This window comes from Sparus aurata, chromosome 11 (genome assembly GCF_900880675.1).
Source record: "Sparus aurata chromosome 11, fSpaAur1.1, whole genome shotgun sequence".
Classification (NCBI taxonomy): domain Eukaryota; kingdom Metazoa; phylum Chordata; class Actinopteri; order Spariformes; family Sparidae; genus Sparus; species Sparus aurata.
In genome coordinates, this window is record NC_044197.1 from 33596260 (window position 1) to 33612954 (window position 16695).

At 41.2% G+C, this 16695-nt stretch overlaps 1 protein-coding gene across 3 annotated transcripts in view; it reads right to left on the reverse strand.

Moving 5' to 3' along the window:
* Positions 1-16695, reverse strand: part of slc5a9 (solute carrier family 5 member 9) — a 139277-nt gene that overhangs the window by 62783 nt on the left and 59799 nt on the right. For all 3 annotated transcript variants that reach the window (XM_030433430.1, XM_030433431.1, XM_030433432.1), the window contains one exon: positions 11181-11331. In XM_030433430.1, coding sequence (XP_030289290.1) covers positions 11181-11331 — 151 coding nt within the window. The remainder of the gene's footprint in view (positions 1-11180; positions 11332-16695) is intronic.

The following is a 16695-nucleotide window of genomic DNA, read 5'->3' on the forward strand; positions in this document are numbered from 1 at the left end:
CGAGGAGCAGGGAAATTACAAATAAGAGAAATAAGACCCTGGCTTTGTCTGAAATCACTCCCCATTCACTACTCCCTATTCACTACATAGGGAGCTCATTGAGAGAAAGTAAAAAGCACTTTCGAACACTACTTTGCACTTGATGATTGTCTCTGCCATGGTTCTTAGTCAATGTTTGCTGATTTTTCTCTTGTTTGATTTACCAATGTTAAACGCAATTCTTCCATGTGCCTCAGGATCGCCTCATCTGCCAGCCTGTCTGCCAGCTTATCCACCAGTTATCCTATGAAATCTCCATTTTATTAATGCTCTGCCTTCTTCTCCTCACCTCTGTGACTGGTTCTGAAATAAAACTTTCTTATTGCATCATTCCCTATCTCTATGTCTGCATTTGAGTTCTCTTAGCTTCATTATGGCAGAATGATCCAGCCTGACATCAACCCAGCAGAATTATTTGATGATTTTGGACATTATATGCCTCAAAGATATTTTAAGGCTATGAGTGACAATCACAGAGAGGCAGTCATCTTAGTAATACCTCTGTCTCCAGCTGTCAGCCCAAGCCTCAGCCCCAGGTTTCTAGCTCTCATACCAAGCTAGTTTCTGTGTGCTAGCTGTCAGCTTGCAAGACTCCAGATAGAGGCCCCTAGTTGCTCGAGTTGACATCTCGTCTGTTCCTGCATCGAGGTCACAGCTGATGTAATTTCTCTGTCTGAATCTGGGGTTCTGGTCAAAGCCTCTGCTGTTCCCTTGTTGGATTTCCTGATTTCTGCGTCAGTTGATGCTTCTCCTATTCCTGGGTTGACCAATGCCAGTCTTGCCCCTGGGTCTGCCAACACCACCTTTCCTGCCACTTGGTCAGTAGTACAGTAGACACCTGCTCCTGGTTCCCCATTGGCCAACCAGCCAACTCTTGATTCTGGTTCTCCGTTTGGGGCCTGCCCAACTCCTGATCCTCATCCTCAGTCGGTGATCTGGGTGACTCTAGTTTCATACCTCCAGGCAGAAGCCCCAGCTGATCCAGAGCCAGACCTTCCAAGATTACCAATTAGCTATTTACAAAGCCCAACCTACAGCTGCCAACCTCCTGCCCTGCTCCTTGTCACAGGCCACCTGCCCCAGTCCTGTTGTCCTGTCTTGGGTCTGCATTCCTGTCACCCCATCGACAGCCTCCTGTTCTGACTAGGGCTGTCAGACTCTGGTCCTGGTCTCAAGCCAAGTTGCCCACCTTTCAAGGGCTGCCTGTAACTAATTGATTTCTCCTTCTGTATTTACTCCTTGTTTTGCATTATCTCTAACTTGTTTGAATAAAGTCTTGAAAATGATACATACTTAAAGGTCCCATATTATACTGTTTTTCATCAATTTCACCCAGCTCTCAGAGGTCCATCAACACTGTATATGAAATGTATTGCCCCAAACCCATCCATGATCCTGAATTTCAGCTGTCTAAATGTCGCTCAAATGAGCTCTACTGAAAGTAGGTTGTTTCTGTGCCTGCAACTTACATGTTAATGCTAATTGCTAATGCTCCCTCTGTCAACGCCTGCCTTGCATGCTACACGCCCCTCTCAGGGAGATGATGACACTTATGCTAGCGGTAGCAAGCGCTAATGTTTACGTGGATGTAACGCTATGGTTCACCGAGATCCTGTCATTCACCCATACTAGTTTGACCCAGAATTGGACCCAGAAGGAGAGGCTTCTTAAGAAATACAGACTCTGTGGCTGCAGCAGGATGTTTAAGAATGGTTAGTGTGTCTGAATATGATACTTAGTTTGTTCGTATATGTTGTTAGTTACTACCCTGTAGCTAATGGCTAACAGCTCCCTCATACAGGGGCGTAGGAATGAGTTTAACATTGGGGAGGGACACATATCGGAAACCTGACAGATCCGCTAATGGTTTGAACAGAATTATGTCATAAATTAACTACACTGAAGAATACTGATCTAAACTTGAATTCAAATTTTCTGAATACCTTTTCTTAGTTGTATCTTATGCCTCAATGAACAGACACAGATGCAGGCAAAGGTTAAGGTGAAAGGTAAAAACAGCATCAAGAATTTTAACACATAAACCAACTTGTTTTTTACTCTCAAGTGTGATATTCGTCCACATTTCCACTAACTAACTGGCCTGTGAAGGTAAAGGTAAACGAAAAAGACATAAGAATAGATGTAATGAACTGATAAATATCAGTTCCTTTGTAGTTAAAAGTTGGATAGCACTGTACAGTCCTGCATTCAATAATTTGCGTGCCATGAGATTTTTTCAGTGTTAAACATGTGCCATGGCACACAAAATGTTGAAAGACACGGGCCAAGGCAAAAGAGCCAAAAAATTTTTCCTCCTAAGCCAAAAATTGCTTGCAAATTGACTTCTTGTCCAGTAAGTCAAGTTTATCCTGATGGACATGACAGACGGCAACATGTTGATGTCTGTTTTGAGTCATTGTGGACCGGAGCAGTGCTGGCTCTCCGTGCCTCACCCTCACCAGTGTTAGTTTCCAGCTGAACTTCATCTCTAATATGAAAGCAGTGGAAATGAATAATGTATAGAAAAATACTGATGGGAATGTCAAGAACAAGCGAAAAACACACGGACTAACTCCTTTCTAGGTGTGAGCATGTGTATGTGTAATATAATTATCCTCCTAGACAAAATTATTACCAACTCACATTTCCTTTCTTTCTTTTCTTCCCCATGAGAAAGAAATCACTTAAACTGAGCTGCTGCTGTCTTTTCATCTTAATACAGCAGACCAACTTGAAGTGGTTAGCACACATATACAAACTAACAGGAAGCGTAACGGGCATGTTGTTGTTAAAAATAAAATGCTGGGACAGAATATAGGCACTCATGTTGATTTATACAAACAACTTCCGAGCAATTTGTGTGTCTTGCTCTGAGCGACGACAATGTGAAACACTGCTATCTTACCGCTGGACACACCAAACTTCATCTTGGGGATGGAAGCCCCCTTCTCAGATATCTCCCATCATCGCACAGAGGAGACCGGCCTTTGGAAATGTCTGAATCCAAACAGCCTCTAGGAGTGCCGTTTTACCAGAGGGTGGGCCACAGAGACCATGCAGGCCTCGTTTGCTTTCCTCATTCTGAGAGTTGGTCCGCTCAGGGGGGACCAGTTTATATATGTAGACACCAGAGAAAACATGTTTTTCATAATATGGGACCTTTAATACAATTCAAGCATACATAAACACCCAACCCATTACAGTTTTACACTTTACATGATGCACAAATCTCTCTATAAAAGCAAGGAATCTCTGTCTGTCTGTGTGTCTGTGTTCCTCAAATATCTCTGTGGATCAGGATCACACTGACCTGAGACTTACAACATGGCTGCTGCATGGTTCAAGGGTGTGCGACTTTGCATTTGTTTGGACAGCAATGATAGTGTTAATAAATGATTTCATAAATGCTTTACAAATTCGCGAGCATTGTCCACCGAAGCTACCACAGTCACGTGCGCACCAGAGCCAATCACTGCAGACCCCACCGCCACCCCCCAACTTAAGAAACAAGCAGATTTATACCTGCAGCGGCGCAAGCTGGACCGGGATTTTGCCGGCGGTTCGGACCCGTTCTGTTCTGTGCATCTAAACTGACTGTTAAGTATTAATGAGACTAAAAGAGTCCGGACCGAGTCTGTTCGGGTCTGAGGAGATCCGGAGACGCGCGGACAACAAAGTGGAATCGGAATCTGTGGATGTTCGTTTGTAGCTAGCTGCTAGCCGCTAGCCCACCTACACGGCCCACCTCCTAAGGCGACGGACCGGACGCACCGGCACGTCCAAAACCGGACTTAGGGTAAATAATGTCCACCACACTTTTTCATGAACATTGCCATCACGTTTGCTTTGTGTCTGGTGCAGGAAGAAACGATAAAAACAGGCTTTTGTCACGAAAGTGTCCAAGCAGCAAGTTTGGTTGTTAAGGAACAGGAAATTGTGGGAGAGACAGAAGCAGATGAATGACAGGCAACGACAGTCGGTGTATAGACAGCGATATCGAGAGTTGAGAGATTTGTGACATTCAGCGTGTTTGGAGTGTATAGTTAGTGTGTAATGTAGTGTTTGGTGTATTGTGTTTAGTGTGTAGTGGAGTCGTTTTTTGTTTAATGAGTTAAAACAATGAGGAGACTGCTGAATGAGCATTGCCTGCATTTAAATGTAAATAGTTACATACAACTGTAAAATTTTAAAATGTATGCACATATTTAGCAAACAACAATTTATATTTGCATTATAAGTAATAAAAAATGGTTTGTTAAACATATTTGTGGTTTTCACAGTAAAAAAAATCTAACTTTCTACTCAGAGTTTATGTTTTTTGTTTTTTTTTGTGATTTTAGGTCCATTGTGTTAATACAGTATGTCAAAATAACAAAACAACTGTACAGTCACACATGTGAGGTTGTGCTGAAAATAATGACACCAAGTAATCAAAAATAGTCAAAAACGGCCAATTTATACCCTGTAATATTGGATTTCACAACAAACCTAAATATCCCTGACATCCCACCTTCAAACACAGCCTCATTTGGCCATCCATGAAAAAGCTACTTAACCTCCCACTTTTCTATAGGAATACATTTCTTCTTACGGGCACTGCACTAGTAACAATAATAATAATAATAATAATAATAATAATAATAATAACTGAATTAGGTAAGACTCTTGTTTATTGAATTTTTTGAAAAACAATGCTAAATAACACTACAGAAATATTCATCATATATTTTATTATTCAGACAATACACAGTACACTTAGCATAAACACTATATACAGGAAGGACCTCCAGAGGCTTCTTGACTGATTATCCTGCAGAAAGAATAGCATAGTTACTTATCTGACAGTAAATACAGCTTTTCAATGACCTTGAAATTACTTTCAATTTATTTTAATGCCACAACTTATGGTGCATTCTATGCAGTGACAAATATTCCTTAAAACCACCAGAAATAGACTCTGTTACATAAAAAGTACCCCATTTACAGTAATTTCATTTTTACCAATTCTACTTTTTTGGGGGATTAGCAAAATGTCACTTTCAGAGTACTTTTCATAGTTGCGCGTTTTAATTATTTTTACCATGCTTTTTGACAGTGGTGTGTACAAGCTGTACTTTCCAGATTTTTTTTGTACACCTTAGAGTGTTGGCATAAGGGAAGGGCGTTCCTGTTCAGTGACCAGTGTTGTGCATGAACGCGTTCAATGAACAATCGTTCATGAACTCGTCCATATTTTGGGTGAACTTGAACTAAACACATGTATTTCTGCCTGATGAACGTTATTGTGAACGGGTTCATTCTGGCGTTTGTGAACGGCGCGTTCTTACAGTTAAACTTCGTTCAAGACAGTGCCAGATTTCCATCGAGCCTTCCAGGCGAAAACCGACTAAAACACACCGTGAACAGCCTTAATATGTAGAGAAAAAACACCCAGTCTGGCTTTTGTGTCTAAAAAGGATGCTGGACGAGAGGTTTGTGCAACTCGCTTTACTTTCGATCAAAACAAAACTTAACTATTTCAGACAGAAACATCTGCATACCAAACATGCAGTGAGGCATTACCAAACGAACACAGATTAATTCGTCCTGAACGGACAGAACACTGGCAACACCAGCCACCACAGAGTCGCACCACAGCATACATCATCAATATGTGAAGCATGGAGGCAAAAACAAATGAAGGCAGCAGCACTACCTCAGACTCTGCCGGCACCATTAATACGGCATCTTTGTATGATTACTTAAAACAATTTAATGAGAATGACCCAGGTGGGGAAAATCTGACCCTTTTGTGTAAACTTTGACCACCGGGTTTCAAGAAGCAACTCCGTACATCAACAACGTCAACAGCAAGCCTGAAACGGCACATTGAACTAAAGCACCAGGCCAGCCTTTCAAGGTATGTGCGAGTAAATAAAAAATCAAAAGACACGGGAGCCAAAACAGATCCTCTACCACCCAAATCACATTAACAGTGTACAGTAGGGGCTCTGCTGTCTTCATCTCCCAGCCACATCTAGACAACCTGGTTTTGCAGTATATTGTCGGAGACCTGCAGTTTCAGTGTTAAAACTGATAAATAGCTGTCTGTGGTTCTCTATGGGCTGTGAACAAGTTCATTTTTGGAACTGTGAACTTAGTTCAAAATTTTGAATTATGAACTATGAACTGAACTAGTTCATTTTAAAATGTGTGAACTGAACTTTGAAATAGTTCATGTAGAAAGTGAACTTTCCAAACACTGTCAGTGACACTTTTCAGATTACTTTCCAACTTGTACCTGTCCAACTCGTCAACTCCTGTGACTGAAGAGTTATCATCTCTGCAAAAATTGTAATAATAATAACAGAAAACTGGATGAGGATGTAGAATTAATTGTGTGTACAGGACGTAAAGGCACATTTCTATGTGTTGAGAAGACATAAAGTTACATCTGTGTTCACAGGGCATAACAATATTACTGATTTTCTCTAAAGCCCTATTCACACAGGACCAGTATTACATGGGGACCTCATGTGATTTAGAAATTACCCCACCATGTCTGTGGTCCGTGCAGTGCATACAGTCAGGATAAGCAAAGTCTGTCTTTTAGCTTGAATTTAGTGACATTATCCCCCGGATATGATTTCAAGGCTCTGAGTAACGTATGCATAACATTCGCTTGCTGGATGACAAGAGCTAAAAGAAGAAGAACTAGAGGTCCCCAGGTAATACTAGTCTAGGCTAGGCTTAAAGCCCTGTTCGACCTACCATATTTTGCCAAACACAGAGGTCATGTGATAATATTAGACTTGTGTGAATCGGCATCTCTGTGATTTGGGTGGTTTTTTTTTCTTTTTTCGCTCCTTTTATCTGCCTTTTTCCCGATCGAGAATTATGGCGGCCGCGTTGGCAATTATAAATGAAGGTTTTGACAGCATTTCAGGTGCAAATGCAGGAGGCTCATCTAGGTACACAGCATGGAGACCCATTCACAGAAAGAACAAGCTCAAATCCGTCAGAAGAGTGAAATCACAAAAGATTATTTGATGGATTACATGCATGGCAGCATGCAGTACGGAACATTGTTCTATCTTTCTATTTATCTATCGCAGGGCCTTGACATCATATCCGGGGGATATATCAGTGAATTCGAGTTAAAACACAGATTTGCTTAAGCCGTGTGAATGCGCCGCATGCAACACAGACATGATGGGGTCATTTCTAAATCACATGAGGTCTTATAGTAATTTGTAATAATTGCGGAGGTCGTCTGTGATCTTAATCCCGTACAAATCTGCCGTGTCCATAATTTGTAAAGTAAAAATTCCACCGCAAATAACCTACCATATTTCACCAAACACAGAGGTCATGTCATAATATTAGTCCCGTGCGAATCGGCATCTCTGTGATTTGGGGTCGTTTTTAATTTTTTTCTAAGGTTTTTGTGTTTTCCATGCCTTCTTTCTGCCTTTTTCCTGGTCGAGAATTATGGAGGCTGTGTTGGCAATTATAAATGAAAGTTTTGACAGCATTGAGGGTGCAAATTCAGGAGGCTCATCTTGGTACACAGCATGGAGACCCATTCGCAGAAGGAGCAAGCTCAAATCCATCAGAGGAGCAAAATCTCGAAAGATGGTTAGATGGATTACGTGCATGGCAGCATGCGGTAAGGAACATTTTTCTATCTTTTTTTCTATCTATTGCAGAGCCTTGACATCATATCAAGGGGATAGTGTCAGTAAATTCGAGTTAAAACACAGACTTCGCTTATCCCAGGCGAATGTGCCACACGAAACATTCACATAAGGTCCCCAGGTAATACTAGTCCCGTGCGAATAGGGCTTTAGACAAATATATGCAATCTTCCAATGACCTCCGAACAATGGGCCTGGCCTTTCACACATGTAGCACACAATAATTTGTCAGCCACTCACATAAAGCTCACCTGGCTAATGTTTAAACAGCCCAGGGCAACAGTGCATTTGTGAACACTGACAGTGCCTTGCAAAAGTATTCACCCCCCTTGAACTTTTCCACATTTTGTCACGTTTTAACCACAGATGTAAATGTATTTTATTGGGATTTAATGTGATAGACCAACACAAAGTGGTGCATAATTGTGAAGTGGAAGGAACATGATACATGGTTTACATTTTTTTTTTTTTTTACAAATAAGAACAGAAAAGTGTGGTGTGCAAAAGTATTCACCCCCCTTTACACTGATACACTTAAATAAAATCCAGTTCAACTAGATGCCTTCATAAGTCCCCTAATTAGTGAATGGAGTCCACCTGTGTAATCTAATCTTAGTGTAAATACAGCTGTTCTGTGAAAGCCTCAGAGGTTTGCTAGAGAAGATTAGTGAACAAAAAGCATCATGAAGCCAGAGGAACACACCGGACAGGTCAGGGATAAAGTTGTGGATAAGTTTAAAGCATGATTAGGATATGAAAAAATATCCCAAGCTTTGAACATCTCACAGAGCACTGTTCAATTCATCACCTGAAAATGGAAACAGTATGGCACAACTGCAAACCTACCAAGACATGGCTTCCACCTAAACTGACAGGCTGGGCAAGGAGAGCATTGATCAGAGAAGCAGCCAAGAGGCCCATGATAACTCTGGAGAAGTTGCAGAGATCCACAGCTCAAGTGGGAGAATCTGTCCACAGGACAACTATTAGTCATGCACTCCACAAATCAGCCCTTTATGGATGAGTGGCAAGAAGAGAGCCATTATTGAAACAAAGCCATGCAGTTTGCCACAAGCCATGTGGGGGGCACAACAAACATGTGGAGGAAGGTGCTCTGGCCAGATGAGACCAAAATTGATTTTTTTGGCCTGAATGCAAAACGCTATGTGTGGCAGAAAACTAACACTGCACATCACCCTGAACACACCATCCCCACTGTGAAATGTGTTAGAATGGCCCAGTCAAAGTCCAGACCTAAATCCAATTGAGAAGCTCTGGCAAGACTTGAAAATTGCTGTTCTTAGACACTCGCCATCCAATCAGACTAAGCTTAAGCTATTTTGCAAGGAATAATGGGCAAATATTTCAGTCTCTATATGTGCAGCGCTGGTAGAGACTTAACCCAAAAGACTTGCAGCTCTCATTTCTGCGAAAGGTGGTTCTACAAAGTATTGACTCAGGGGGGTGAATACTTTTGCACACCACACTTTTATGTTTTTTATTTGTAAAAAAAACAAAACAACCTAAAACCATGTATCCATTTCCTTCCACTTCACAATTATGCACCACTTTGTGTTGATCTATCAAATTAAATTCCCAATAAAATACATTTACATTTGTTGTTAAAATGTGTCAGAATGTGGAAAAGTTCAAGGGGGGTGAATATTTTTGCAATGCACTGTATATGGATTAGATTCATGGTACATGTAAACGGTGATGTAACAAATGTTTCATACAGCAGTAGTCATAGTTAGCTAGTTAACGTTACAAGCTGACAATGCTAACGATGTTAGTGTTGGGATAAGACATACGACAGTGACATAAGGAACTAACGTTATCTAACTTGACTACAAAATGCAGAGACATATTACATTTCCCCAACCGAAACAAACCAGCTCATTACCTTCGACTCCATCAGTTGTCTCCATCGTTGAACAGTCACTCCAATGTTGACCCTCGTTTCACCTTTTGAGCTATTACCCAACTTGTTTGCAGCCTTCACCAGGTTGGTCTTTCTTCTCTTGTTCTGTTTGGCGGTACAGCTGCTAATGAAAAGTGTCTCTGGACTTTCTCTGCCATTCTTGTCTGTAAACAATGAGCTCACTCCACCACAGTTCCAGCAGTGTGGTATGTTGACTCATGCGCAATGAGTGATGGGCGGAGTCAGTGCAGGGTGGGCATGTAAGGAAAGATTAATGGACTTGAGGCTGTCCATACACTATTTTGGGCCTTTAAAATTGATAGGATAAAGTTATTACAGTCCTGCGGGAGACTGTTTTTTTTTTCCTTTTTTTCCAAAGCGTTTTATATTTTGATTGCTGTCTGGATGCTAATATATTTTATACAAATATAATTTTTAAAAATGCTTCTGAAGAGAATTACCAAAACCAGCTTTAATTTACTTTTTAGCATGGATTGCACAGAGACATTGGACCTCACTACATCTATTCCTACTCTCACAAAGGAGCAGGTACTGGTGCTGCTGCTGGGTTGTTGCCCTTTTTTGACCCCGTCCAGCTCTCCTCGTGTAACGACCGGTCTTAGTATCTCCTCTATGCTCTTGAGTCTGTACTGGTAGACAGCAAACCTTCTTGCGACCGCACACATGGATGTGCCATCCTGGTGGAGCTGGGATATATATATCCTCCTGACTACCAGTAGTTCAAATTTGTCCTCATTGGAGGACATTTCTAAACCTGAATATCTCCCACCCACTTTATACTACTATATATATATATATATATATATATATATATATATATATATATAGATATATATATATATATATATATATATATATATATATATATATATATATATATATATATATATATATATATACACATACATACATATATACATACATACATATATATATATACACACACATATATATATACACACATATATATATATATACATATATATACATATATATATATATATATATATATATATATATATATATATATATATATATATATATATATATATATATATATATATATATATATATGTATATATGTATATATGTATATATATATATATACACATATATATATATATATTTACAATGAAGCACTGGTCATACTTGTACAGTGTATTTAATGCTAAAGGAGGTGGGAAAAGAAACACTGAATCACTTTTCTTTGCATTTAGAGAATTCAAACAGCTCTTATCAAGGCTGACAATTTGATATTTCTGGGTCATTTTATCAGTTGGCAACTTTCATAAGGAGACAGGGCTATTAATCCTCAACCATAGGCTGCAACACCCCACTATTCCTGTACATTTTCCTTTGTGCAGACATATGCAGTTACATGAAACAAACGATAAGCACTCCTCTTGGCCCCCATTAATGCCAAGAAAAGCAATTCACATGAACCAGAAATCAAGACAAAACTGTCTTACAAAAACAGCATTATTGATTTTCCATTAGGTATGAGTTAATCTTAACACCCCTACCTTCCAACAATCATGAGTTCCCTCTCTGATGCTTTAGGTCTGGCTCGGTGGTAGAGATCCAGAGTAAACAGAGTGGAACTGCTGTTAAATATGGAAGTAAGAGATGACATCAGAGCAGCTAACATGACTGCTAGCATCAGACCACGAAGACCTGCAGAGAGAGAAGGGTCAAAAAGATGGCACAGTCATGGCAAAAATAGGGTGAATAGAACATTACATCTAAGTTTACATACTACATTATTACGGGGCGTCGTTTGTAAAGTTGTGCATGCTAAAAAACACAGCAACTTTTCATTTAGCATCAAACCACATTTAAAAACATGTGTGAATGTTTTAATGTTACTTTTGACCAGAATTACAGCAATATCTGTGAACTTTGTGATATTTACTTCTCTTGTAAAAATATAATGACAATGTTAAATCTAAATAAAAAATCTAAATCTAAATGTTAAATATTAAACCTAAATGTTAAATGTTAAATCTAAATGTTAAATCTAAATATTAAATGTTAACTCTTAATGTTAAATGTTAAACATAAATGTAAAGGTTAAATCTGAATTTAAATGTTGATTCTAAATGTCACAGGTGAAACTAAATATTTAGGTAACATGCCAATTCACACTGCCTGTCACCGGAAGTACCACAATAAAAGCTTACGGAGTGCTTTGGTGGCTCTGTTTTGGATACTGTAGGTGTCACTGTAACTGTCGCTGTTGTTGCAGACGCACTGCTGAAACTCTGTACTGCAGCCATGTTGGCCCTACCAATGTAAGTCGCTGGACTTAGGCAACAGTGCAGCGCAATCACTCCGCCTCACTACCCGAAGAAGATTGCGGATATCACTTGTTCAAGTCAATTACCTTTTATTTTGGTATCAGCGCACCATACAATATAGGGTTCCAAAATTGTTAATTCATAATTAAATAATTTTGTTTTGTTTGCCTTTGTAAATAAACAAAGTGAAAAATCTAAATGTATCAGAGCAAATACAAGCACAGCAAACATTGCTTTTACACTGATTTGATTTGAATGATCTATTCACAGTCTCATTTAGGGTTTCTAGTCTTTGTGCCGATGTTAGTCAAACACTTCGTTTCAAGATATCATAGACAAAGACAGAACATTTGATACGCAGTTTTGTCATGTGGTAGCCCACCAATATAGAAAAATAAAATTAAAACTGCAAGTAGGACTTCTGGTGGAGAGAGGAATGGAGTAGACGCATGCATCGCACTCTCCCGTGCTGACCTGAAAAAACATAACCTTTCATGACCCAAATCTGACCCGACTCTTTAGTCACAGTGAGTAATATCCTTTATACGCTTTAATGGCCTCAGGAACCAGGCTAGCGAAGGAAAAAGATACCAAAAGAGAAGACTTGTCCACCGCGGCTAGCCAGATTAGCATTCCTGCTCTGACTAGCTTGCTGGAGGAGCACCACCAGTCCATATCGGCGGGGTTGTCTGCTGAGCTCAGGTCGGCCTTCTCCACTCTGGAAGCTAAATTAGACACAGTACAGGCCACAGTGATTGACTTTGGTGAATGAATTGTGAGTTTGAAGACCACTGAAGGACATTCCCCGGCACTTGAAGCGTCATGCTCCACTTTATCAGAGGCTTGTGCTCAGTGTTGGGAATAACAGAGTTAGAATAAACGGCGTTACTAATGGCGTCACTTTTTTTCAGTAACGGGTAATCTAACTAATTACTATTTCCATCGTTACAACCTTTACTGACTATTAAATGTGGCGCGTTACAAACTGAAGCTGCTCATTGAAGCTGTTGTCACCGACTCAGCTCTCAGCCACTGGAGCTGCAGAGCTGGTTTTTTTTCCTCCAGTGAGGGAGGAGGGAGGGGCGAGACAACTGCATAAGTGATGATGATTGGCTCTCTAACGTTGAGTGAGAGTTCGTAAGCCAATCAGAGGCAATGTTAAGTTTACACACAAGCCAGACAGGCACACAGCAGCCTCACACACACAAACTAGCAGAGGTGAACTGCAGCAATGGCGAGTCCGGAGGGAAAGTTAACGTTTTCAAAGTGGAGTACAGACACTATTTTAATCTCCTATGTCCACGTCCGTTGTAAGCAACTCTGATCTAATGAAGCATCTCTCAATGGCACACGCTTCTACAAAACTAACACTGGCAGAAAACTCAGTTGATGACACTGTTGATGATGATAGCAGGCCAGGGGCCTGTTTCAGGAAGCAAGTTTAACAAACTTTGAGTCAAAACCGGAACTCTGAGTTGACTTACCCTGTTAAGTGAAACTCTGAGTTTTCAGTTCCAGAACAGCTGATCTGAGTTAGATAAGTCGACTCTGAGTATGTTAACTCTGAGTTGAGCTCGTGCCTGACTACTAGTAAAAAGCCATCATCAATGGAGCTCCGATACAGTGATTCACCATGGCAACAGGGTAGAAAACAGGAAGCAGACATTTTCTGGGGGAAAAAAAAGTAACACGGCTGTGGCCGTAATAAAAATCACTGACAGAGTTTTAAATGCGGTCGTCTTTTCATTTTGGATTTAACATCACTTTATTTTATATTAGCTTTTGAGGAAGTGGTTGAATGTTGTTAAATGTTTTGTTTCATTTATCTTAGGCTGTTTTATTTTATTTAAATCAGCTGAAAATTACATATAGAAACAGTCTCATGATGGCTCCTCACTTTGGTTTTATTTCATATATTAAACAAAGGAAAAGTTTATTCAGTGGATATTTTAACTTGTAGTAGCTTCTACCACCAACAGATGCTGTTTAACACACATCTGTATCCTAACATCCTGCTGAGTAGTTGAACATGAAGTGGTGCTCACCTCCACCTGCAGCACGTCCGACAGAGGCAGAGGAGCTGGTCCTGAGTCAGGTCGCTGGGTGACCAGAGGCTGAGGGCGTCACTCACCCCCAGGACCCAACATTAGAGGCAGACACACACTTACTGTCTACAGACTGAACTAGAAGTCATTTAATCTTATACTCAATGTTGCTAGAAACACGGACTTTGATATTATGTTGTTGGAAAAAATACAATAGGCTATACTACTAATGGTTACTTTTGTAGCTATCTGTGGGAAATAAAGAAAGCCAAATGAAATGTGAGTTATTTCTCTTTTTCTGGCTTCTGGAAGGTGATTGATTAACCTGCGAAGTGATTTAAAAAAAAGAAAAAAAATGAAGAGGATTGTTCAGATTTGAGAGCAGGTCAGCGATGACATGTAGCCTGATATTCGCTGTGCGGCAGGAGAATATAAATGATGGACTGATGAGAAGCGGTCTACTGTTCGGTTCAGTCCTCGTCAGGGAGTGAGAGCTCATCTAAGTGAATCCAAATTCTCCTCCTGGTGTAAAACTATGTGAATTATTTCTGCTTCAACATGATCGGACTGAGAAGGAAAGTACAGCCGCTGTCAGACAGCTCCGTCAGACTCAGGGTTTCTTCAGGTAAACCTGCCAGTGAGCAGGTTATATTCACAGAGTCAGTTACCGCAGTAACAGACCCAGAGTTTAAGTTACCTCTCTTTCTGGAGCTGAAAACTCAGAGTTTCTCTCATCTCAGGGTTAACAAACTCAATGTTTTCACAAAACCCGCTTTCTGAAACGGGCCCCAGGTGTGGCTAACTTGAACTCCGCTGACAGCTTCACAAAAACGTGTGACACAGACTGAACTGAATGCAATGATAGACAGGTTTGTTGTTGAGAACTTGCTCCCGTTATCAACAGTTGACTCAGACTCCTTCAGAGCACTCACTGGCAAAATATCGGGGAGAGCAGGTGCCAGTCCGCCGTGCAGAAATACATTTTCTAAATACATTATGTAGGTGCCAAGTGCACTAAAATGACTGCTGAGCTGAGCTCAAAAAGAGGATCATCGGTCTGCCGTAGTGAGACTGGGCCCACTGCTCCCTAGATGCTAAGCCGCGACAGGGAGGCAGGCAAAGGCCATTGATCATATGCTTTCACCGGCACCAGACCAAAGAGCTGATAGTCCGGGAGGCCCGCAAACAGGGGTATTACCTGAAATACCTTGACTCGCTGGTCCGCATCTACAAGGATTATTGCCCCGACGTCTTGGAGCAACGTGTGGCCTACCGCGATGTCATGGCTAAGCTTTACAACCTGGGGCTTCAGCCGGTTCTACTTTATCCAGCAAATCTTCAAATCACCAAGAAAGATAGCAATAAGAAACGTTTTTCCTCAGTCGAAGAAGCTGCTGCCTTCGTGGGGCCCATGCTTGCCCCATGATGTTGCTTCATTGCCCCGACTCTGCAGTCGGTGCATGGGCTAACCTATTAGCGGCTGATGCTAGCCCCATTGCCGATGTGGACTTCAGGATGACTCGCCCAGCCGGTGAGAGTGTCTGGACACAAAAACACTTTTACTAGTATAGTATGATGCTTTTTGAACACTGAGACTCTTTTAAACTCTGCCTGGGCTTGTGTATGGTGTGTGCCCCTGTTTTTATTGGCTCTACTGTGCCACATGGCCCCCTGACTATGCTCTTAATTTTTTTTAGGGGTAACGTTAATATCAGTTTAACATTTAGTACAAAGATGCCTGCTATGTCTCAATGAAAGTGATGATGATTGTTCTTTCTTTTTCTTTTCATGTTGTTTGAAGGAGCAGTCTCTTTACTTACACTACTCACAATAAGTTAGGGATATTGTGAGAGACTCAGTGGATTTCATACATACGGTGTTTGTTTCACTTCAGAGAGTGGGATAGGGAGGCAATTGTATTGGGGTGATAGACACACCTCATTTTGTGTTTTCCACGTAATGGTCTCACTGTGTACAGTGTGCCTTACATATTTGGGCCAATACCAAAAAACTAAAAGACAACCCTTTTCAATGTGGCATCAATTTCAACATTCTGTGGGTATAAAAAGCTGGTATTGTCAGTAAGTCATTCCAAGTTCATCATTCAAACAGCCATGAACACACGACGTCACTTAACGGACGAGCAGCGCCACCTGGCCATAGCGCGCCTTTGGGTCGGTGGCAGGCAGTCAGATGTTGCTAGTGAACTTGGTGTGTCTCAAAGTGTCATCGGCAGACTTGCATCAAGACACAGAACTACTGGCAGAGTTCATGACAGACCCAGGAGTGGAGCCCCACGAGTGACAGGCCGCAATGATGACCAGTACCTAAGGACCTATGCACTCAGACATCGTTATGCAACTGCCACACAGCTGCAGGCCCAGTTACGAGATGTGAGGGGTACTAGGGTTTCCAGACAAACCATTCGAAACCGACTCCACCTCTTTGGCTTGAATGCCAGACGACCGTTGCAGGTGACTCCACTGACACCAAGACACCGCCGTGAACGTTTGCAGTGGGCACAAGACCATGTGACCTGGACAATGCAGCAGTGGTCTACCGTCCTGTTCACTGATAAGTGTCGGGTCACCTTGCACAGAAATGATGGTCGTCAGCGTTGCTGGAGAAGGCGAGGTGAGCGATACGCCGAGGTCAACATGGTCCCCAGGGTTCCCTTTGGTGGAGGAGGTGCAACA